Here is a 25,099-nt window from a genome sequence, read left to right on the forward strand (position 1 = left end):
TTTGAACATTTTAATCATGCATAAACTTTTTCCTTATGATTTCATTTCTGGGAACAGTCCTTACTTTCTCTCTGCTGTGATCCCCAGACATGGACATAAAGATAATTTACACAAGTTTTGTTCATTGTAGAAGTATCTATAGTAATGGATAATTGGAAACAAGGTAAAAATCTGTCAGTATGGTTCTAGTTATTGAGTTATGGTATAGTAAAAAAATAGAATAGTAAGCAGACATTCAAAACAAGAGAGAGATACAAAAACTAGCAAGGAAAATGTTCACAGTATGTTATATATTAAAAAAAAAACAAGTTGTATACACTACATCGAACACAGTTTGGCCTTTGCAAACAAAACCATATGTATAATATATACAACAGAAAGATCGAGAAGATAAAGATTATTTCTTGAGTCTATGATTTTGGAACATGTTCACCTTCTGTGAATATTTGAACTTGATTTTACAGTTATGGCTTGCTTTTATAGTTGGTAAAAGGGAAAGAAACTTATTTCTGAAAAAATAGAGCAACAGATGCTATGTGAATTCTGGAAATGAGAGAGGTCAGTAACGGGCATTTGGTTAGAGACCAAAACACAAGGCATTTTTTCAGAGGAAATTAAAGCCAAGAAGGAGGTGGCACCCCCCTTTAAACTTACAGAATCAGCTGCTTTACATTTCCTTTCTTTTCCACATTGTGACGGCAGTCACGTAAAAAAAAAAAAAAAAAAAAAAATGTTTCCCAGTGGTACTGGGATGTCAAGATTCCACTACTCTCTACATCTGACACTTTTCATTTCTTCTGCAGCTTGACCAGAAGCTTAAGGAGATCTTCCAGAATTCCCAGGGTAAAGAGGAAGAAGAAATTCCTTTTTGTTATTGAATTGTTAACCGTCCTACACCAGTTTGATTATTCACCACATTGGAGGTTTTTCTTAGTATGTTTTCTTTGTTTGCTTTGTGGATAATGATAGCTGTTTTTGGTAGGCGATATTTAGAAGTGGGTGAGATTAGTTACTTCCCCACAAAGTCCCCATCAGTGGTTCATAGAGTCTGAAGTGCCAGCTCTCTGTCCTTGTAGGTAATCTGACCAGATTTTTCATAGAGAAGTCTCTGGAGGCAGATGTGACAATATGTTGGTGGCAGAAATGTGTAACTCTGAAGGAAGAGCTGGCTTTCTAGACTTACAGACTCTCCCAAAGGTACAGACTTTTGGGGCAGCTTAGCAGAACCTAACACAATACTTAAGAGAGAAAAGCCAGACACAGACAGACCTGAATTCACACATTGGCTGTAGCCATACCCTAACTTGGGGATGTTACATAATCACGTTTGTTTCCATTTCTTTATCTGTAAGGTAAGGGTGATAAAAAAGGTGTTGTCAGAACTAAAGAAAATGATGCTGTACACAGAATCCAGTAGTCAGCATGTATTAAGTATCCACTATTGTTGTGTTATTTCACTTAGCACAAAGACAATTATCATACAGTTTCACTCATATGCGGAACATGAGGAATAGCATGGAGGAATACAGGGGAGGGGAGGGAAAACCGAATGTGAAGAAATCGGGGAGGAAGAGAAACCATGAGAGGCTCTGGACTCCAGGAACCAGACTGAAGTTATAGAAGGGAGGCAGGTAGGGGGATGGTATAGCTGGGTGATGGGCATTGAGGAGGGCACCTGTGGTGATGAGCACTGTGTGTTCTATGCAGAACACTACATCAGAAACTAATGATGTACTTAATGTTGGCTAACTGAGCATAAACAAAACAAAACAACTATTGGGGTGCCTGGGTAGCTCAATTCTTATGTGTCTGCCTTCAGCTTAGGTAATGATCTCAGGGTCCTGGGATTGAGCCCCACATCTGGCTCCCTGTTCAGCAGGAAGCCTGATTCTCTCTCTCCCATCCCCCCGCTTATGTTCCCTCTTTTGCTGTCTCTTTCCCTGTCAAATAAATAAACAAAATCTTAATAAATTAATTATCTGTTGTGGTCACTGTTTTGTGTGACTCCAGGGGGGAGAACTAGAATTTATGGATGAGAATCAAAAATAGGAAAATAGTGAGTTAATTCAAACAAAGAATCTTCTGATAATTTTAGTATCATAAAAATAGATTAAACTATTTTTTACTGAAATAAATTCCTATCAAGGGCAGTATCCAAGAAGAAACTAAGTTCTTTTTGAGCACAAGTAGGGGGAGCAGCTGGCCGAGGGAGAAGCGAGCTCCCCACTGAGCAGGGAGCCTGATGTGGGACTCAGTCCCAGGACCCTGGGATCCTGGTCTGAGCTGAAGGCACTTAACCAACAAAACCACTCAGGCATCCTGAACTGTTTAAGTTCTTATCAGAGGTTTATCCAAGGCTTCTGGAGAAATTCTTGCTAAAGGTAGAAGATCGGATATAGAAAGTTCTCTTCACTTCTCTGCAACACAGATTTTGTAATGTTGGCCCATTTTCTTCCCTTGTAGGTATGATTTAGATGTGATTATCCATGTGTAGACACAGGGAGGGTCTTTTGTTTTGTAGTTTTACAGATTGAGAAGTTAGTTGGTGTGTGCCATTTTCCTGGGAACCAGTCAGGAGACCTTCCACTGCATCTCTAGTCCCATTATAAGCAGTATAAATAATTTTCGGCTTCTACATTTATTCAGGTACATACACATTCACCAGCCCGACATTTTCCATTTCTTTATTTACACCTATAGTCGTGCACATCTTCAAATAACCCTAGCCCCACATTTGTTTTAAAAGATCCGTCTCTACTGGAACAATAGGATCTTGTTTCTGGGATTAAATCTGTGCCTTGGGCTCGCTCTCTAGCTTTCTGTCATTTGTACTTCTATGCCATTTGATTCTTACATAATTTTTGTGTATTTACCAACCTCCCTGCTCCTCCCCCCCCCCCCCCCCCACCAAGGAAAGGCTCTACGGAGCTCTTTACTCCTGACCCCCATCCCCTGCCTCATACTGTTGCTATCTGTACCAATTACTTGCTGACTTCACCTGGACTTGAATCATATCTCATCTGGGCCCTACTTCTGACCTCGCTCTGGCTATGTCTGCTCCTCCTCCTCACTTCTTGGTTGTATTTCAGCTCAGGATTCCCCTAACACCTGTTGGTTGCTTTTGCTATAACCTTTAAAAGATTACAATCAGTTTTTAACCAGCTCATAATGTTTCTTGTGCCCATTGCTTCATGCATGAAGGGTCAGAGGAATCCCTTGGTCTTGAGGAATAGACTAATCATAAAACGATATAAATGGTTTAAAACATTAAAAATGTTCACCCTCACTAATACGAAAGAGGAAATAGATGCAATGGGGTACTATTTTTCACCTGTGAAATTAGCAGAGGTCTGCATCCAGGTATGCACTGCAAGGCTGATGGGGTTTCTAGGGCAGATATACTACCATATTGATAAACTTGTAACTTGGTATAAACTTTTGCGAAAGCACTTTGGCAAAATATAAAAGGAAACACAAAAGATACCCGAAGAGGTTTTGGAGCATAAAGGTTCATCACGGCATTATTTAGAGTGTGAAAGATAAGAAACAACATAAATGTCCAGTGTAGGTAATAGCTAAGTTTTGCTATAATGGAATATCTTGCAAATATTCAGTGTTTTTCTCTTCTTCTTTTTTAAATTAAACTTCCTAATTTAAGATAATTGTAGATTCACATGCCGTCATCGGAAATAATACAGAGGGATCCCATTTATGCTTTCCCCAGTTTTTCCAATGATATCTTGTAAAGCTGTAGCACAATGTCATAGGATATTGGCACTGATATCATCAATATGCAGAACATGTCTGTCACTACAAGGATCCTTCATGTTGAACTTTTTCTTTTTTAAATTTATTTATTTGACAGAGATCACAAGTAGGCAGAGAGGCACGCAGAGAGGGGGAGGAAGCAGGCTCCCTGCTGAGCAGAGAGCCTGATGCAGGGCTTGATCCCAGGACCCTGAGATCATGACCTGAGCCGAGGCCACCCAGGCACCCCTCATGTCGAACTTTTATACCTTCCCTCCTGCCCACCACACCCCCTCTTTAGCCCCCAGCAACCACTAATCTGCTTTTTGTATACGTTTGTCACTTCAGAAAAGTTATATAAATGAAATTACATGTAAGATTTTGGGATTAGCATGTTTTCACTGAGTGTAACTCTCTGAAAATTCCTCCAGGTTGTTGCATACATAAGTGATGCTTGTCTTTTTATTGCTGAGTGGTATTCCATGATATGGTGCACACAGTCTGTTTAAACAACCCATTGAAAGACATCTGGGTTGTTTGGGACTGTCATGAATCAGGCTGCTATAAACATTCACACATAGGCTTCTAAAGAACATAATTTTGTATTTCTCTGGGAGAAATACCCAGGAATGTAATTGTTGGGTCATATGTCAGTATGTTTAGTTTTTTAAGAAACTGCCAAATTGCTTCCTGAAGGGGCTATACATACCTTTTCACATTCCCACCAGCGAAGTATGAGTGACCCAGCTTTTCCTCATCTTCATAAGCAGTTGTCTCAACTATCTCTGATCGTTGTCTAGTGATGCTGCATTGTGGTTTTCACGTACATTTCCCTGGTGGCTAATGATGTTGGGCATCTGTGTACTCAGCTGCCACCTGTATATTTTCTGCAATGAAACATCTCTTCATGCCTTGTGCCATTTTCCAGTGGTTTATTGTTGAATTTTTAAAAACAGATATAATTAACATATGAAGCTCATCCTTTTAAGTATAAAATCCAGCAGTTTGCAGTGTATTCAGAAGACTGTGTAACCCTCACAGTTCTTACAATTCCAGAACATGTTAATCATCCCCAAAAGAAAGACCATTATCTGTTAGGAATCAATCCCCATTCTCTCCTTCCTCAGCCCCTGACCGCTTCTAATCTACTTTCTATTTCTATAAAAGACTTGCCTATTCTGGACATTAAATACAAAGGAAATCCTACAATATGTGGCCTTTCATGACTGGCTTCTCTTAACTCACGTAATGTTTTCAAGGTTCAACCTAAATAGCCCATATGAATGCTTCATTCCTTTCTATAGCTGCATAATATGGCATTGTGTGGATAAACCACATTTTGCTTAGTTCTTTATCAGCTGACGAACATTTCAGTTATTCTCACTTTTTAGCTGATCTGAATAATGCCGCGACTTATGTTCATAGACAAGTCTTTATGTGCCCCTATTTTCAATTCTTTTGTTCTATACCTAGGAGTGGAATTGCTGAGTCAATGCGAAATCTATGTTTAATTTTTAAAGAAACTGACAAACCGTTTGCCAAAGCTGCTGCCCCACTTTACTTTCCCACCAGCAATGTTATGCGTGTGTAGGACATGTAAAGATTTAAGGAAAAGGCTCTGTGGACTTAGACAAGGTTCATTCTTTCCAGGCAGTGAATTACCCTTCAGCTGAGCTGCTGATTCTGCCCTCACAGTTGGGTCCATATGTGAAGAGATGTAACAGCCCCTCAAGTATCCCGCACAGTGGCAGTGAGCAAGGGCTATCCTATCACACCCTTCCCAGGGGCTGCTACCACAGTTTTTCAATGTCCCTGTGAGCTAATCCTCCTCCACAAGAACTCACATCAAATACTCCTTCATTATCACATCTGACAAAGGAAATCCTAGCTGTTAATGACAAATTAGAGAGTTACCCCTCTCTCCTAGAAAGCAGTGTCCCTCAGCTCTGCAGGGAACATCTGCTTTTCAGAAACTAGTTTTGAGATTTGAAGGCATGAGCCAGCAGGGCAGTCACCCCTGTGGAGGCCTGGGGAGGCACTGCTGCTTGCTCCCCTCTCCCACCAGCTGGCCCCTTTGGCACATACAGCTCAAGGAAGGAACAGCGGGTGTTCTAGGGCTTCTGAAAAAGAAGGGACTGTGTGTCCCCTTCTCAGGGGCCATGAGGGCAGCAGTGCAGGGAAGCGCATACTGGGGGCTTGGCTCAGTACTGGGGTTGCCCCACGTGTTGGGTTGGGGGAGCAGAGCACAAGTATCCTGAGGGCAGCCATTAGGCAGTAACCAGGACTCCCACTTTCTTTTTTCTTTTTTTAAAGATTTTATTTATTTATTTGACAGACAGAAATCACAAACAGGCAGAGAGGCAGGCAGAGTGAGAAAGGGGGAAGCAGGCTCCCTGTTGAACAGAGAGCCCAATGCAGGGCTAGATCCCAGGACCTGAGATCATGACCAGAGCCGAAGGCAGCGGCTTAACACTGAGCCACCCAGGCGCCCCTTTCACAAGTTAGCTATATCACAGGGCACCCTGATGGCCCGGGCCTCATTTACTGTGTGTTTTTTGTGGATGGTTCTGCCATCAGTCCTGTCATTTCTAAAAAGAGGCTGGGTCAGCTGCGAACAAAGGTTCTTGCAAGAGGGCAATAGGAGTGGTGAGAGTTCCAGAAAATGGGTCACAGGGACACTGGCTAAAGGAACTGAGGCAGTTTGGTCTAGAGGAGATAAAGGCAAGGGGAGCAGGATGCAGAAGGCTGCTGTGTGGAAGAAGGAGCCAGCCTAGTCTGTGCAGCTCAGAATGCAGCTAGGACCAAGGGCTGGGTGGAAAGTAATAGAAGGCATTGGGCTCAGAAAAGTTTCAGCTAATAATTAAAGCTGCCCAACTTGAAAGAATCAGCAAATGAATGCATTCTTAAAATTCTCACCTCTGTGAGGCTTTCATTTAGCCACATGGGTCTCGGTGAAATAGCCAAGTCTTGCATTAATGGTACTGTGTATTGTGTGAAGGAAGAGATTAATTTCGTGTTGCTTTCAGTAGTCATGCTTGGCAGTAAGACTAATAGACACATGCAATGAAAGAAGAGGCGACCCCCCTTTTCCGTCCTCATTCCCGAGCTGCCTGCTGCGCTACAGGCTTTTCCCCAGAAGTGCTGGGGTCTCAAGGCCTATGGAGTTGAGCACCTGATGTGCAATCCCTCTTCTCTCACCGCCCAGCCCCTTTCTCTCGTGACCATTAACCCGCCCTTTTGGATATGCTGGGCAGGGGTATAATGCCATGCTTGAAAGAATCTGGAGAAGAGGGATTTTAACACCAAAGAGATTGGACTTTGTAAGGGAATGAAGTAAAGGCTCTAAAAAAAATTGCCAGTCTTCTACAGACTCATCAAATATGCAGCTCAGGAGGGTTGATGTCTAGGATCTTCCCCCTCACCCCCATGTGATTAAGTTGGTGCCTTAGTAGACCATCCACTGACAGGCAGTCTGAATCTTTCTTTTACTTGTCCATCAAAATGTATTGGTGCTTTGTTTCCTCAAGGTCTTATACTTTGCAGTTTCATAAGTTCATGGTCAGCAACTTTGAAGGCTTCCATCAGAAGAATGGGGAAACTTAGGAATTGTGGCTGGTTGGGAAGTATTTCTGCCCAAGAGTGAGTTCCTCAAAACACAGGTGCATAGATGTTTGTCTAGCTCAGAGGTTTCCAGACTTTTTGGTTCTTACACTCTCCGAAAGAATCTTAATAGAATATGAATTATCATGCAATTTTTAAGTTAATAAAGTTTGAATACTTTCAAAGGATGTAATTTGGAGCATATTATAAATGTTAACAGTTTAAAATGAAAGTTGAATTTCTTTTGTAAATGTATACAATCAAATCTAAACACTATGGCAATTGATAATACATCATTCACTTTAAATAAATCCACCAGATTTTATTTATTTAAGAGGGAGAGAATGGGGGTAGGGGCAGAGAAAAAGGGACAAGCAAAGTCCCTAGTGAGCAAGGAGCCCAACACAGGGCTTGATCCCAGGACCCTGAGATCATGACCTGAGCCAAAGTCAGATGTTTAATTGACTGAGCCACCCAGATGCCCTATCATTCTATTTTTAAAAACCACTTATTTAACTTGGAGAAATTTGACTTCTTTTTTCTCCTTCAACCCAAATTTTCTTTCCATTGCCCCCAAATTTTACTTTAATATAATTTTTGTTTAAAAAGACTATTAATTACCCTGTTACATTTACTTTACTAAAATGTATTCAAATTAAAAATTTTAACTTTTATTTTCTGTGACCATAAAACTCTAAGCATTAAAAAAGTGTGATTGAATTGTCATTATTAGCAGTGTATTGATTAAAATAACAAATACATTATACTAATTATTAAATACAAAAAGTGAAATTATATTGTAAGTGCATCTCTTAATGAGATGAAGGACTTTTGTCAGTTCATGTTTCTGTAGAGGAATATTACTTTTCGCTAGAATGAGATGGGTTGGCTTCAATTCTGTTTTTTGTTTTTTATTGATGTAAGCTGCAGGAATTGAAAGTGTTTTATTATAGCAATATAATTCAATTATTTGAACTTCTTCTATGTTATATGCCAAAATTCATATAATGAGCTATTATCAAAAAATACTTTTAATCCTCAGTCACCTGAAAACTTGATTAGGTTCTTCTTCATTTTTCTTACAATCAGTGAATTGGAAAACACGTGACGTGCAAAGAGCTTTTGTTCTTGTCATTAGCATAATTCACTTTCTCGTTTTATGGGAAGTATACCAAAAGAGCTCTGCTAAGATTCCTCATTGTTTTTATGCCATAACACTTTCACATAGACTCACCTTTTAAAATTCTGTCTTCAGAAATGTATTCTTTTAATTTCATTACAGTTTTGCTAAAACAATGCCTTTTGATAAAATACTTTGACCTTGTTTTTGCTTTAAATGTGTTACTATTACTTTAGAGTTGCAGATTCAACTCATTTATAGAAAATGTCTGTCACAAACCACATTGGCAGAGCCAGGGTTCACTGCCAAACCAAGTAGCCAAATCAGGTAGCCTTTCTGTCAGAAAAAAACTTTGACTTCATTTTTCAGTTCACTTAGCTGTTTTGAAGACTATAATAATCAATGAAGATTAAAAACATATCTTGTGAAGCTGATCACTAACACAATAAAAATTAAAATGATATAGTTAATTCCATGTTTAAATTATAAAAACAAGATAATAGACTCTTTTTCATATAAAATAAGAATGGAAACAATCTGAGAGTTTTGGAGGGGAGGGGAGTAGGAGGTAGGGAGAGCCTGGTGGTGGGTATTATGGAGGGCATGTATTGCATGGAGCACTGGGTGTGGTGCATAAACAGTGAATTCTGGAACACTGAAAAGAAATTAAAAATATAATGATAAAAGGCAGTATGTCTCTGGTAAAAATGGTATATATGGCTGACTGGCTTTGGAGAATAAGAACTAGTGTAAAAAGGGCACCTGGGTGGCTCAGTGGGTTAAGCCTCTGCCTTCGGCTCAGGTCATGATCTCAGGGTCCTGGGATCGAGTCCCGCATCGGGCTCTCTGCTCAGAAGGGAGCCTGCTTCCTCTCTCTCTCTCTCTGTCTGCCTCTCTGCCTACTTGTGACCTCTCTGTTAAATAAATTAAAAATCTAAAAAAAAAAACCAACAACAGGGCGCCTGGGTGGCTCAGTGGGTTAAGCCGCTGCCTTCGGCTCAGGTCATGATCTCAGGGTCCTGGGATCGAGTCCCGCATCAGGCTCTCTGCTCAGCGGGGAGCCTGCTTCCTCCTCTCTCTCTCTGCCTGCCTCTCTGCCTACTTGTAATTTCTCTCTGTCAAATAAATAAATAAAATCTTTAAAAAAAAAAAAAAAAAAAAAACCAACAACAAAAAAACAAACCCTAGTGTAAAAATAGTAGTAGAAATACTACTAATAATATGGAAAGGTCCTATGCTGCTAATCAGTCTGGCTGCACATAATTTTTTATTATTATGAAAAAGATATTAAACAAGAGAATATGATGAAAACTATATGACTATAACTGAAATAATTATTTCAGTCTCTGGTTTGATACAACAGGTTTTGACAACTGTATTAACTAATGTGCATTGACTATGAAAATGCACAGGAAAGTTTATCCTTGGGTTTTATCCATCTTGTAAAAGTTAGTATTGCCTGAAGGCATTCTAATTACATTGATAGTAGTCACCATTGCAAACCTATATATTGCTGTAGCTGCTCTAAGTTGCATTTCTTCCCAGTTCAGATATATCCTAGGGATGAGTATGGAAAATTGTGGAAAGTAATTGTGTACAAGTGCGCAAAGAGGCCATTTTTGGTATTCAGTTTCTCTGATTTTCTCTGTGCTTCATTCTCTCAGGTCTCTCCCCCTCAAGAGCAAGGCGTTCTTTGAAAAGAGTGAAGAGATGGAAGAGGAAAAGGTATTAAATAAAAATTGTCTATCATTCCACTTTACCATATATATCTGAATTCTGAAAAACCATATATGAGTCCAAACACCTTATTTCTGTGTTTTCTAACATAGCAGTTTTAACATGTGTTTAAGAAAGGAGAGCCCAGAGTTGTATGGATTTCTGATTAAAGGAACCTTCAAAGGACCATAAAGTTTCCATTAAAGGGAATTTTCCCTTTGTTTGCCACATCTGGGAGTTTGGGTTCATATTAAGGGCCTTGTGTCATATTAAGATTTGGGATAGGTGAGACTAACATCTTTGTTCTTATAATGTGGGGCAGGGACTAATATGAATACAGATTTGTTCTCTAGTAGATCCATTTTGGGAAAGAGTAGGATATGTGTAGGGGATCTGGAAATTAGTTCCCTTAAAACTACCCAGGAGCATGTGCTCCTTGGAAAGACTTCACAGGCCCTGAGGCACAAACTCTAGTTTAAAAATCAGGAGTTTATCAGACCCCTATCTAGCCTAACCTGACCCAGTGCAAGATTTTTTTTAACCATAGGGATCTCAGTCCCAAAGAGTTTAAAAGAGACTCTGTGGATGCAGATGGAACAGCAGAAGCCCCTATTTGGGGAGCGGTATGAGAAGCCTATTCCCTGTCTGGTGTTCACAGACCCACGTGGGCTCCAGTTGCCAAACAAAAAGATGTGAGACGGTCTCCTGATCCTTTGTGGGTGAATAAGCAGGCCACTGTTGTCTGAAACCGGCCATGGGTGCTGCGACCCACAAGCTGATGGTGGCAGGCAGGGTATAAGAAAATAAGAGGTTATGAGCTCTGGATTGTTGGGGAGGGGGGGTTATGCCTCACCAAAGGGGGAGGCCCTACGTGGCTCTAACCCCTCTATTGCCAGATTTTTCAGTTTTCCAGGGAAGACAAAAACCTGCATTTTCACATGAAATCTTCCCATTTGTAAACTTTGGCAATCAAATTAAGATTTTTTAATAAAACACTTAGCAGGCAAAACAAGTCTACACATCCTATCTGATCCGTGGTTGTTGGTTAGCGATCCCTGCCCAAAGGCCACAGGGTGTTATTTTTGCCTCCTGAGAGAACAAAGCAGCTCCTAATCAGAGTTTGTGTCTCCCACATGGACTCCAGCTAGCACTCCAAGTTCTTACCTTTGCCTCAGCAGTTATTAACCCCTGAAGTGCATAGTTCAGCAAGTCAGAGCTGGCTCCCACAAGTTTAAAATGCAGCAAATATTTCAGGCTTCACGGAGGCTGAGGGAATTGTCATCGGCAAACCCGACTCCACTGCACTGAATAGAACTTTAGACAGTATTTATTCTAGCTTTCCTGTTTTTACAGTTCCTGATATATTCTCTAAGTTTTCCTTTCGGGGCTGGCAGCACTTGTCTTAATAAATGGAGGGTGTGCATCCCCAATATTGCAGTTCCTGGATGCTCTCTCTTACACACCTTCAATCTGGAAAGCTGGACCTTCACTCTGGAGCTATAAAGACTGTGAAAACCTCTTCAGTGAAAGAAGTAGCTATGATTCTATTTCAGCCCTTCTCACTTTCAGCCCTTGGCTTACGATTACCCTCAGTGCTTTAACTTCAGATGATGTGCTGGTTTTAAAATGTGGCCATAAATTCTTCAGTATTCTTCCCTTAAGGAGGTAGAGCTTAATTCCCTCCCCATGAATGTGGGCTATATTTAGTGACTTGATTCTAATGAATAGAATATGACGGATGATAGTGACTTCTGAGAATAGGTCACAGGCATTATGGCTTGTTCCCAGCTCTCGAATTACTTGCTCTGAGGGAAGCCAGAGGTCATGAGGACACTTAAGAGGCCTTGTAGAGAGGCCCATGAGTGGAGGAACGGAGTTCTCCTGCCAATAGCAGATTCTCCAGCCCTGGTCAAGCCTTCAGAAGACCGCAGCTTGCTGACTTGACAGCAAGCTAATGAGATCCTGAGCCAGAAGCACCAGTTAACCTGCTCCTGAATAGAACAGAATCTGTGAGCTAAGAAAAGTGTTGTTTTAGGGTGCATGGTGTGGCGGTAATGTGTTTTGTGGCAACAGATTACTGACACAGATGGGTGTAAAGCCACCTAGGCCATACCGCCTCTGCGGCATGGCCTCATTGCTTCTTCGGTTTCCCATTTAGCGATGGCAGGAAGACAAGATGCATCCCTTCTGAGCTGTGAAAACATACAGGGGATGGGAAGCTGCTGCATGAGGAATATGGCAGTTGTTTGTAAGGTGAAAGGCAATTTAGTTTAAGGACGACTTATCTTATATTTGGAAATGTTAACCTCTGGATGAGATTACCAAAAAAGCTAGCGGTAGCTCCATTTAAAGAGTTTTCTTTTGGATTGAACAAATTCTGAGCATGTGGTAGGCAGTTGGGATTTCGTTCTGCTCTAACGTTCTTTTCTCTTAGTAAAAGTTGAAGGCAAATAGGAAAATTAACCAAAATCTGCAATGCATGTGAATTTCAAAAATAACTCCCCAGCATAAATGTCCCTCCTGACACACGGGTGTCAAGCGGGCATCTGATCCCCAGTTTCCAGAAGCTGAGCACCCAGTTGGGAGCCATGCCCGCTTTGGTTCCTCTCCCTCCTCTCTGGCCTTTATCTCAGAGGCCTGGGCCTTAGCCTCTGTTCAGGTGAAATTGAAGTACCTGGACACAACCAGCCACTTCTGCAACTTGTGGTAAACCGGGTGAAGTTACGTCCTCATGGAGGAGGGAGCAGCTGCATTTCTCATGCGCAGGGAGAGGATGAACCGCCTGAATTTCTGGTTGTGGGGGTCACAGGAGACCTCTGGTGATGCCATCTCATCACGTGCTAGATCCCAGGTAGCTGGGTACATATGAACTAATGACTTAAAATCCCGCCTCAAATTCTCATCTTCCTCCAAGCGGAAGCCTTTTGTCTATGTGTAAGTGCAAATATTCCCTGAGGAAGGGAGGTCTGGTATCTTTTGGATAGAGTGCCGTAGCCTCGCCCCTAATCGCATAGAAACTTCGGAAGGGAACACACGTGAAAGGCAGAGCTCATTCTCTCCCTTTTGACCTTTGCCCTTCGGTCTCCTCTGGGGGCTCTGAGAACACACGAACTAGCACAAACCAGTGAAAGCATTCAGAAGTAGGCCTCTCCAATGACGAGCCAAGCCAGTTACCTTACAGCTTGCATATTTATTGAACAAATACTACTAAAATAGCTAAAATACACTGGGTACCTGTTGTGAGTGCATCAGTAAAGATCACATTGTTACAAAAGCCTGCATTTCCAGCAGTGCACAACTGCAACTCTACGTAAATGCCACAGATGCAGAATACTGTTTTCTTGCTCTATTTACACGGCTGATATACCTATTCTAACAAAGGAGGGGGCAGGAAGATGCACAAGAAACTCAGGCCAATGGGGGAGCGAGAAGAGAACGAAGAAGTGCGCTGCATGCAGCATGGGCGGTAACAGTCAGACGCGGAACAGGGCGGAACACAGTCTGCCCTGTCCAAGGAAGAGCTGAAAGACAGTTATATAAAAATTAAGGTGGGCTTTCAGACTGGCTAACACAACAACAATCCGTGAGTAGATGGTATTGTCTGGTTTTATTTTTATTTATCCATTTCATTGGGAGCAAGGACAAAAATGTAAAATCTATACCTTGCTTATCAAAATTGCTGAAGAAAAGTGCTCTGCCTTTTTTCAGGTTTTTAAAAATTTTATAAAGACCTTTTTTCCAACTTAATTTTGGGGAAAGGTGTAATTTTCAGATTCTGACTCAGATGGCAGGGGGGGTTTTTTGTTTTGTTTTGGATTATTTTTCGGAGGGCATTTGTTTGAAACGTTTGCCCTTTCTTCCCTCCAAATATCCTTTCAAACAAAAAGAACCAAAAGAGACATCTAAAAACGCCTGTCAAATTATTGCTTTTCTTTCTCTAAGCTAGGCAGGCGAGGCTACCGGAAAGAAGAGATTTGGTAAGTAAATTACAGTTTTGTGATTGCTCCCGCTACTGGGACTGCTTGTCCGTGAGTGCCATCCTGCGAGACGTGAGTCTCTCACTCTCTCTGGTAGCGTTCACTCAACCTACAACGCTGAAGAAGAAAGCCACACTGAAGACACGAGGAAAACAAGTCAATCCAGTCTAGAGAACAACATTCAGGGAAACAGAGTACCAACACCTTCTTAGAACATGGAAATAAAATATAACTCCATCAGAGCTACCTCGCCAAGGAGCATGTTGAAAGTCCAAAATAGCACCATTCATCAGTGTCTCAGGTCCTGTGGCAGCATCTCGGTCACTTACCACAAGGAAACAATGAGTTTCAAACTACTTCTATACATCAAAAGAGTACATGGATAAAATATAGATATACAGACAATCGATGAACATAAACTACTAGGCTTATTACATCTAAATGGAAAAAAAAAAAATGGGGACTCTCAGCCTCTGCGAGAAGCTGTCAGGAGCTATGTGAGCGAAAAGGCAGGAGTGGACCGGTTGTATGAGAGCAGAGGGAGTTTGAGTTGTGGAAGACACCGTTGTTGAGAACCAGGCCTGAAGGCCCACCTGTAAGGGTTGTAAACGTGGATTCACAGTGTGAAATTCTGAGCGGTTTCACTTGAGTCAGAATGATTAAAAACTGGTTTGATGATACCTATTTGTCCACTGTAAATTCTCTAAAGCAAGGCTCAGAGTCCCATAGTTTCTTCTTATACTTGATGATTTACACAGAAAAAAATCCCATATATGATACCATGACCTCATCAATACCCATACACCATATGTAATACAAATGGAGGTGTGACAATTAAAAAGAGTGGAGGTAACCGATGCCTGGGGAGTGGAGTTCACTGCTGCCAGGTGGAGTCAGGGAGGCGGCCTCAATCTGCTCATCCTTCTTGCGGTTCACTTCCTTTGGGACAGGAAGTCTTCCCTGAAAACCAGGTGGGGACACACACACACAAACACACACACACAAAGACACGTAGTCATGTTTCTGAAACCATTTGAAATTTTTTCTTCTCCCTCCTGCCTTTTATCCTTGAACTCCAGATGTTTTGCAAACAGAGTTTACATATTAAACACAGTTCACCTGAATGTAAATATTAGGTCTGTGGGGGCATGAAGTAATTAAACACTCGCTGCCTTGGCTTCAGGAGAATCAAGTGCTTCTCTAATGGCTGTGCCCAGCCATGTGGGAGGCAGCATTCCCCAGAGTCAGGTTTCTGAGGACAGTTTCTAGTGTGAGACAGGGCCCAACATGAGTCTGGGTAAGAGGTGCTCATTTCTCTTCAAAGCATTCAGTGACTGTGAGGGAGATGGGTAATTGCCTGTTTTCCAATATATAATAAAACAATATTTAAAAGGAGATGACAGCCTATACAAAGGTAACTTATGTATGATTTATTCTTTGGACAACTGGCCCAGTCCATGTGGGCCTGATAATCAGAACCACAAGCAGGTACCAAAGGTGGAAGTGTTTGCAGGAAAGAGGACAGTGTGACACCCAGGACAGAATTTAGTGAGATCCACCTTGTTTGGCCTGCGGCTATTCTAAGTCTGTCCTCACAAATGTGAGTAAGGTGTCTCTGTTTCTGTCTAGAATAATCCAACCACAGTGTGACTGATGCTCCACCAGGCACCCAAGGGGAGCAGCTCTTCATCATAACCAGAGAGCAAGAGGACAGGAAGCCCATTTGCTCAAGGGATGATAGGTCTTGACTTTTAACTTTACCACAAATACCCTGTATATCCCAGTCAGATAGGAAAATAGTGATTTAACAATACTCTTCTCTTTTAGCCATATCATTAATTGCTGGAGTTTTCTCAGACACATTATGCAATATGGTTTTAAAAGATTTTTTTTTTCCTTTTTGCTTAGATCATATGTTCCAATTAGACATTTATTAATCTATTTTGGCTGGGTATGAATACTTGAATTAAAATAATAATTTTGCTTTGAGATCTGTAAATTATCACATCTGAATCTCTTTTTAAGAATTCAGAAGTCAGGAACTTTCAGACAACTTGAAACTGAGTAAATGTTTTCAGCAGCCACAGGATGAACTAAGTGTAACAGATAATTCAGCTTTAGTAAGTCTTATTTCCTATAAATATATTTTTTAAATGTTAAACACCTGGTATGCCTAAATTTTGAGTTTAAAAATCTCAGACTCTGGGAACATACATTTTCAGGATATATAGAAAATCCACTCAGTGTGTACTTCCATGTTCTAAGATTTTGATATTTAAGTTGTTTTGGTATCACTAAATAGCAATAGGACTAAATCAGAAAACTGAATTAAAATGTAATTCATTACTCACACACACTGAAGGACCTAGGTAAACCTTTAGAATCATTATACTGGGCAGTCTTTTTCAGTTGTGCAAAAAATTTTAATCTTGAAATTTTGACTAAAATCCCAAGATGTAGAAAAAAAAATCCACTCTGATCCTGGTGGTTTTAAACTGTTTTTCTCCTCTCCCTCAACCAGTTAGCCTAGTTCAAGATGTGACAAACTTGGGTTTCGGATGAATAAAGAATTCAGTGGCTGCTAATTATCACAGGCCAGGAAGGAAAATCAAAACTTCGTAAGTGTGATTTCACTCAGCTACACTCTGTCCATGGCTACCCTTAAAGCGGCTTACTTCAGTTCCTACATGACTAAGTAGCCAGTCTCTAAAGTCTCCATTTTCCTAACCCCATTACCTTCATGGAAAATACAAAACAAAACCAAATGATGACTGGGTGGGACTCTGGGTAATCTGGAAAGAGATATTTCTAGGGGGAAAAAAAAATTTGAAGGATATTATTTCAGATGTGAATTTACCATTTTTACTACTTTTTCTGTTTTGAGACCACCCCCCCCCCAAAGTTCATGTCTTCATTTATTATTCATTTTCTGAATACCTACTGTGGCTTGAATACTCAGATTTTAAAGCTACAGCGATTAAAACAGAGACAAAAATAGCCCCTGTCCATCCTGCCCTTTATTTTCTGTATGGGAGATGCCCAAGTTAACTGGACAATGGCAAGGCAACAGTGGTAAGCCATGCGGACAGGCATGCTGCGAAAGTGCCCTGAGGGGTCAAACCTGACCAGCCAGAAAGAGCTTTGCACCTCTTCCCTTTGGTGGCTGGAATTTACTAGATTTCAGTCCTTACTTCCTGCCCCTCATTTTTTGAAAAGAATAAAGTCTGCTCCCTCACTGAAAGAACTATAGGCTTCTATAACAAGGGGAGAAGGTTTTTGAAGAGGAGATACAATGTAGTCTTACTTCTTCAGAAGTTAGGCCTTATAAGAATTCAGGCAAAAATAATCCTATCTTCCTCCATCATCCAGCTCCTCATGGCTCCCAGACAACTGAAGATCAATCTAGAAGGCTGGAGCAGCAGCAACAGATGTGTCTGGTGGTTCCCCAGACTGGTTCTCCTGGATGCTTCTATAACTAAGCTACCTCAGGTTGGCCGGCCCTCTCTGCTGATAACTGTTCGAGTCTGAATCCCCCAGTTTCTCAATAATGTACCTCGGACAACACAAGGTTATTTTTGTCGATTATACAAAGATGTGCTTTTCCACAAGAAAACTTCTGGGAAGGACAAATATATTATGCTTAAAGGATTATTCACATATGGAGAGAGAAAAGAAATGAACAGAAGACCTGAATCTCAGGGTCCGTTGTGCCAACCGTGTGAAACGTGACTCAGTGGAGGCACGGTCTAGGTCCTGGGTTGGCCTTCTAAGAAACAGGGAGGGGCTGTTGATCTCACTGAAGAACTTGCCTAGTCTTGCCACTCTGGTTGATGTCACCAGTATCAAAGCAAGGACTTCTGGATGGCTGAATGGGGCAGAAATAATGAAAACACTGTACTCTTCCTTTCCCCTCCATTATCATGTCTTGTCCTCAGCTGCTCAGACGAATGATGCCCTGAGCTTCCCAGTAAAGAATGCCTAGAGTTATACTACTGCTGCTGCTGGGGTAGGAGTGGGGGAGCTTCTGGAGTGCTGGCGTGGAGCTGTAGGAGTGTGTGGTGGTAAAGTGGTGGTGAGGTGAGGTGGGGGGATATGGTGGGCGGTGGTGTTGTGAGGTGGCAGTGAGGTGGTGTTGGAGTGGTGTTGGGGTGATGGAGGTGTGCGTGTGTTTTAAGTAAAGCTCCAGGACACCAGCTCACTTCCACCCCAGCTCTACAAGATGGCACAAGTGTAGCTCAGGCAGGTCCAGAATCCTTTTGTTCACCTACTTTCCTAACACTGGTTTCAACCTGGACCTTCAGAAATTCTCTGGAAGATTTAAAGTGATTTAGAATTGTTTTCTCTTAGTGCTAACTACCAGTTGACACAATCTCTCCAAATGCTGCCTGTCAGTAAAAGATAGGGCACTGCTGAAGCCATTTAGTGTAAGTAAGAGTTTCTCAAACATTAAAATGTCAATAAGAGCTGGGAAATGTGTCACCATGTGTCAGTTACACTTATGAAACTTCTGAATGGAAATTTTATTTTCAGTGCACATTTTCTATCTTAATTGCGAAATCAACAGGTCAGTGGTAAAAAGTACAGTCCTCTTCCTTAAGGTCAAATTGATATTTACCTTAACAAGCAAGTCCAAAGGAATCTATCCTAAAACTGCTAAGTGTTGCTGTTGTTAGAAATGGTGCTAAAATCCAAAATGTAAATCTGACAAATTTTCTTAATGCAGAGAATTATCACACCTAAGATGTCAGAACGAAGAAAAGATGTTTGTAGAAAATACTTTTAAGCTTGAAAATTAGAAGAAAGAAAAATAATAGTTCATGTTCTGTTTTGTTTCTTGGGTGATTTCATCAGACATTTAGGCACTATTACCAGACAAAAGTATCATCATTTTGTACTTTTAAGATATCTTTTAGTTTAATCATACTTGAATGGAACAAAGTAAAAACCTGTAAAATGTGCATTTGATAAATTGATTCCGTGATTCTTAAATGAAAATCTGCTTTGAACTTGTCAAAAAGAAAGATAATGTGAACCTTAAGAATCATAGGACTTTTGGATATATATGTATCTGTAGTACATATGTACTATATATTATTTGTAAGATCATTACAGTATCATGTTATTAGATTCTTATTGTAGACTAAATGGATATTAAAATAAAAAAGAAATAACTGACTTTTTTAGTTGGCTTTAAACTGAAAAAACATTTTTAACAAAATGGTAGCTAGGGATCTTACCTTAGGAAGCCTTCCCTCCATTTCCTTATTTGGAAATGGTTCTTGACTGACCCAGACAGAGAGCTCTGGGTAATAAACCTACAGAGACATAAAAGCACACATATTCAGATTAAAAACAACATCCACTCTGAAACCACATGGGATCAACTTCATGAGCTCAATCCTCAGTGTCACTTCTTTCCTGATTATAACTTAGAGCAGTGGGAAAGCCCTTCACCTCTTTCAGACAGTGTGCATCCAGATGTATAGCACTCAGGGGACTTCTGGCTCAGGGTCTTCTAAGACTAAGTCCATCAGAGCAAAGATGTCAATCAGTGTTACCTTCAGCACTCTTAAGTGGCAGCCTCCTGAAGTGACTGGCTGAGCAAACTAAGGCACTGGGGAGGCCTAACTTTAATAGCAACCTATGGTAAGTATACCTACAAACCTCCATGTTTATAAGATAAACATGCCACACACCCATACCACTCTGTGAGGGGTTATCCCAATAATCAATTAAAAGGCCCAACATTATGCGCAAAGCATAAGGAGGACAGGAACAAGCAGCTTGCATTCTCCCCAGGTCCACGTGGCCACTGGCGATGCTCTGCCCCATGCCTGAATGTAGCCAAGTGTCAGAGAAGCAGGGAGATGGGCGGCATGGCCAGGAACTATCAGAGAATACCAGCTGATGAATCTGGGGGAGGGGCCATGCAGGACAAGGGGGAGAGCCCAGAGTGGAACTGAGTAAGTCTTCATTAAGTGTATACAAAGGGTTATTAGCATAAGAAAGTTGCAGACCAGCTGTTCTCCATCTCCAGGAAAGACAAGAGTAGAGGGTTAGGAATTAAATTACAACATGGATTTAGGTCAGCTATAAGGAAGGACTTGGCATAAGAATTGCTAAATTGCTGAAAGAATTTAGAGAGGAAAGCTGTGAAATCTCCTTTAAGAAATCTAGAAACAGAATCTAACAACCATCTGCCAGAGTTAATTCACATTTGATGCAGCCCTGCTTGAAGGGAGGGGAGGAAATTAGGTAAGATTCCCTCCAGATCTGATTCACTAAATGCTCTAAATAAGTCTCACATTCAACAAATAATATGAAGAATCACATCTCATTAATAGGTTAACAAACAGGCTTGGACGACGTTTTTGTTTTTGGAAGCCACAGATGTGGGAGCCTAGTCATGCGGCAACTGCAATGTCTTCACTGTCCTGGTCAGGAGGCCTGAGCTAGGAAATGTGGATGGTTGTGTGGATTCTTCAGGATAGTCGAACAGCAACTATCCTTGCTTTACCCCAGTAACGTTTCAGCACATCCCAGGTTAGCAAGCAGCTCTGCCTACACTAATTACATCCTGATAATAAACTTAAGTCTTACCATTTCAGAGAGAAGAAAACAGAAACTCAGAAAGGTCACCAGCTTGTCCAAAGCCACACAGTGAGAACAGGAGAAGACTTGAACTGAAACCAGATTTCCAGAGTCTCAACTTCCCACTATCCTGATGCCCTCAAATCACCCCAGAATGCAAATTGCCTACCACCTCTCTCAAAATGACACCAGTCCACAGACACCACACACATTTCTATCTTACATATTTGAGAGCTCTTTCTGTAAGAATGGAAGTCTGACTTCAGACTGGGTCTGCTTTCTGGGTCTTGTGGTTTCCCCAACCTGAACCTCCTTCAGCTTTCCCCTCCGAATTCCACCATCTGCCTTGTTTGGGACAAACAAGTCACCCCTAACGTACCTTTGAACTGGGAATGGGTGAAGAAAAAGAAATGCCATCTAAAATATACAGCTTTTTTTAAGGCTTAAAACAAAGTTAAAGCATACTGAATTCCACTTTGTGCTTGATTTAAGGAGATCCCAACTGGGATCAACTATAGATTCACTTAATATAAATAGATATAAAATTCACTTAATATAAATAAATTTCTACATTACTACTTTTAAAAGTGCAAATTTTAAGTTTTATACATATTAGCAAGAAATAAAGCTCTATTGTAAATAAATGATAAAAATACATGTAAAAACTTAGGTGCACGGACACAGTGAAAAGAAACATCAAGTAAATGTTTTATCTTTGTTCTTGAGCTTTTCTGTGATAGTCTATTTTAACAAAATGTCACTGCTTTAGCATTTAACTTTCAGGTTCAAAGCATCACTACAAAAGCCACCCAAGTCCAATCTGCAGGGAAAAATAGCGTCAGAAATCATTATACTTATTATTGTTAGAATTTGTTTTCCCAAAAACATTTTTTTCTTTTCCTTAAGAAAAACAGTGATTTATCTATCTATTTATTTATTTATTTATTGCCAAAGAACTCAGGAACGTGGGTATCTGATAGCAAAACCCACAACTAAAGAAACTTCTTACCCTATCCCAATTTGTTCTTTTGAAACATAATTTAGCCACAGATTGACCAAGGGCACTTCTAATTAGGTACTTTTTAGTGTTTGAATCATCAAGTAGTCATGGTATACTTTAGGAAAAATAAATGTCCCTTTAGCCGTGTGGTAAATTCTTCCAGTCTCCTTCAGGATCACAATTTGAAGCCAAAAAATGGCAGGGATAGAGGCATCTGTTACATCCTTAAATCTTGCTTGGTTGGTCTCTAAGAACTCAGCATATCCCTGGATATAGCATCTGAAGGGGATGTTTAAACTTTTTTTTTGGATTTGGAAAAAGTTGGTTGATTATTGGAAATATATACTACCTCCATTACAGCTTTGTTCGTTCTTTTACCTGTGGTGTTTTGAGACTCTAAAGTGAAGGACTTAAGAGAAAAAAATCTATGACAAACATTACCCTTGCTCTCAGATACCTCAGAATACCCTTGTCTAAGCATGCATTTGCCACAAGTTTTCGGGGCAACTGCAGTGTGCTCTACACTGCTAGGTTCTAGGGATTACGAGAAATACAGTCCCTGCCTTCTCGGAGCACCAACGATCATTTTATAAAAGTGTGTTCTGTGGGCTAAACTGTACATTCCCCACATACAAAATTCATATGTCAGAATCTTAATCCCCAGTTAGATTGTGCATATATTTGGAGATAGGGTCTTTAAAGAGGTTATTAAGTTAAAATGAGGTCATGAGTGGAGACCCTAATCCAGTACGACTGGTGTCTTTATAAGGAGGAAAGGACACGCATAGAGGAAAGGCCACATGACACAGGGAGAAGACGACCATCTACAAGCCAAAAAAAGCGCCTCAGAGGAAACCAACCCTGCTGACACCTTGACTGCAGAGTACCAGACTCCAGAATTGTGGGAAAACAAAGTTCTGTTGTTTAAAAGCCACCTAATCAGTGGTACTTTGTTGTGACAGCCCTGGCAAATTAATTATGTGCTTTAAATGAAATTAAAAAAAAAAAAGGAATGTATAGGTTATGTCAAATAGAGTAGCTGTTGGAAAATGTATCAATGGACTAAAAAAAGAAAAGAAAAAACATTCAGCAAGCCATCCAGCAGTGCTGTCAAGAGAAGAAATGGGGGATGGCAGGGAGCCGATCTGGGAGGGCATGTGATGGCTAGCAGATGTAAGCCAAGGAAGACAGTGGGTTGAGGGTCAGGGCGTCATGAGCACCATGTGTGAAAGCACCCTACGGCCAGGAGGTCACGCTGCAGCTCTCGGTGGCCATCCAAGCAGCAGCACAAATGCAGCCCCACAGCTGCTCTACCCCATCTTTTGGCTCCGTTCAGAATATCAGGAGCTACCAGTGGCCCTAGGATTAGGGTTTTTGAGTACTGATCAAACATGGGTCAGAAAACGTTGAAGTCGATCTGTCTTCCTGAAGTCCACCTGTTCTTGCTTGGACCCTAAACTTGTTCGTTCATATTGGTACTAGTCAACTGATGGCTACGTGATGACACGAGGCTTAAACTTACTCCAGTTCATTCCATTTTCTGGATTCAAGACTGTGTTCCCCCATGAAGACCAACTTAATTAACTGTTTCTTTTTTAAACTTACTGAGTTCTCTATTGGTTTGATGACGTGCATCTCAGCTATGTAAGCATTCCAGATAATATGAATGGCACTACCTCAAAACTACTGCTCTGTTACACAAGCAAACTAAAGTACGGCTTAATCCTAACAACAGAAGATTGTGTCCTGTTAACAAGAAGATACATATTCTGTTAAAACTGTCTTCCATATAGACAATAATTGTTTGCTCTTGCTCAGGTAAAATACTCAGAACCCCCTGGAATACTGTTCTTCTTGAAGTTAGGAATCACAGAAACAAGCTACATCCTCAACAACGAACACAGGAGTGTTTGAGAAAATACACTGGGAAGGGAACTATTTTAAATTGAAGAACATGCAAAGGTTTTGCTTGAATCCTGGGAAAGGCTAAGGGTTTATGCTTGTCACTGAATATATTAGTTAATGCATCTTTTTTTACAGTGCTGCATTATCTTGCTGACAGCTAAATTTAAAAACAACAGAACTGACAAAATGAACCACACTGGCTTAAGCACACTAATAATGATAGATATGTATAAAGATATCCATGAACAACTCTTAGGTAAAACCAATTTCCTGCTTTTATTAAATATATTTAAACCCACTATATATTTCAAAACAGTTTTATGGTGAAAATGTGCTCTTTCTTACAGATTCTTTTCCATGGATGTGATGTTTGGGTATTTAAGTTTCAATGGTCTATCCTATAAGTGGAGAAATGAAATGATCATGGTTTCACCTTTGTAAATCTTTCTTTATTTCTTGGCTTTACTCTCTGGATAATGCATTATGAAAAATAATTTCATTTTTTTTTAAGTCCATAAGGTAATAAGCTTGCCAGTAATTACTACTTGATAGCCAAATTAGAAAAATAAAATGGGGAACTCAGAGGTCACTCCTGCAAAGTCCTAAAACCATGCAAACTGGGTTATCACTTAACTTCTTTTTGAAACCTCGCCTAAGCTTTTCCTTTAAAAACTTGACTAATGTTTCCTAGTATGGTACACACACCGAACCTAACAAACTGACATGTCTTCTGTCACTTTGATGCAGCATGTAAAATTCTAATTGTAGCTGTTTATAACCTGTTTCCACCTGTATTTTTCTCTGGAAAGCAGAGTAATTGTCAGTTGATGCTCAAGTTGGCAAACACTCTGGTTTGGGAAATAAATGAATTTGTATTTTTTTTTTGTTCACTTACTTTCTCAATCATCTTTGTTGATCTCCTTTGTTAAAGGAGAACAATCCCCAAATCAGGGCCGTGACTTTCTTCAGAGCCCAGACATATTTGTATGCTGCTTTCTTAACTGGGTAACATACCTTCTTAGAAACCTGCCATGAAGATGCTGCATGGCTTGGTTGTTAGTGACCATAATCATAATATTATTTTCTATCCTTGGTGGAGTTCTGTGTGCTTGAGGAATGCACACACATGGCCCTTTTATGACTTAACAAGGACAGGTGTCCGCCCCCCTGCAATTAGGAAAACAGAGCAGGGCAGCAGGTGTCCAACCTGCATAATTAATTCTTCTAACAGCAAAGGAGCATATTTCATAATCTCTCTGCCAATTAAACAGTGTGTGTGTGTGTGCACATGTGTACATGTTCTATTCCACCTAATTGGCTGGGAGGTCATGAAAGCTGGTACTGTATTACAAGGAGAATTTATATGCATATACCTGTACTTCGTTTCTGCAAATACCTTTTGAAGTGGTGCTATTAAGAATCTCCGTCTAAAACGACTCTGCT

At 40.6% G+C, this 25,099-nt stretch overlaps 1 protein-coding gene across 2 annotated transcripts in view; it reads right to left on the bottom strand.

The window, feature by feature from the left end:
* Positions 1-13,353: 13,353 nt before the first annotated feature.
* The window catches only part of NREP (neuronal regeneration related protein), a 28,748-nt gene continuing 17,002 nt past the window's right edge, over positions 13,354-25,099 (bottom strand). For both annotated transcript variants that reach the window (XM_059175654.1, XM_059175653.1), the window contains exons 4-5: positions 19,398-19,475; positions 13,354-15,120 (exon numbers count right to left, since the gene is read on the bottom strand). In XM_059175654.1, the coding sequence (XP_059031637.1) occupies positions 14,995-15,120; positions 19,398-19,475 (204 nt within the window). In that variant the 3' untranslated portion in view covers positions 13,354-14,994. The remainder of the gene's footprint in view (positions 15,121-19,397; positions 19,476-25,099) is intronic.

Source organism: Mustela lutreola, chromosome 5, assembly GCF_030435805.1.
Source record: "Mustela lutreola isolate mMusLut2 chromosome 5, mMusLut2.pri, whole genome shotgun sequence".
In the NCBI taxonomy this organism is placed as follows: domain Eukaryota; kingdom Metazoa; phylum Chordata; class Mammalia; order Carnivora; family Mustelidae; genus Mustela; species Mustela lutreola.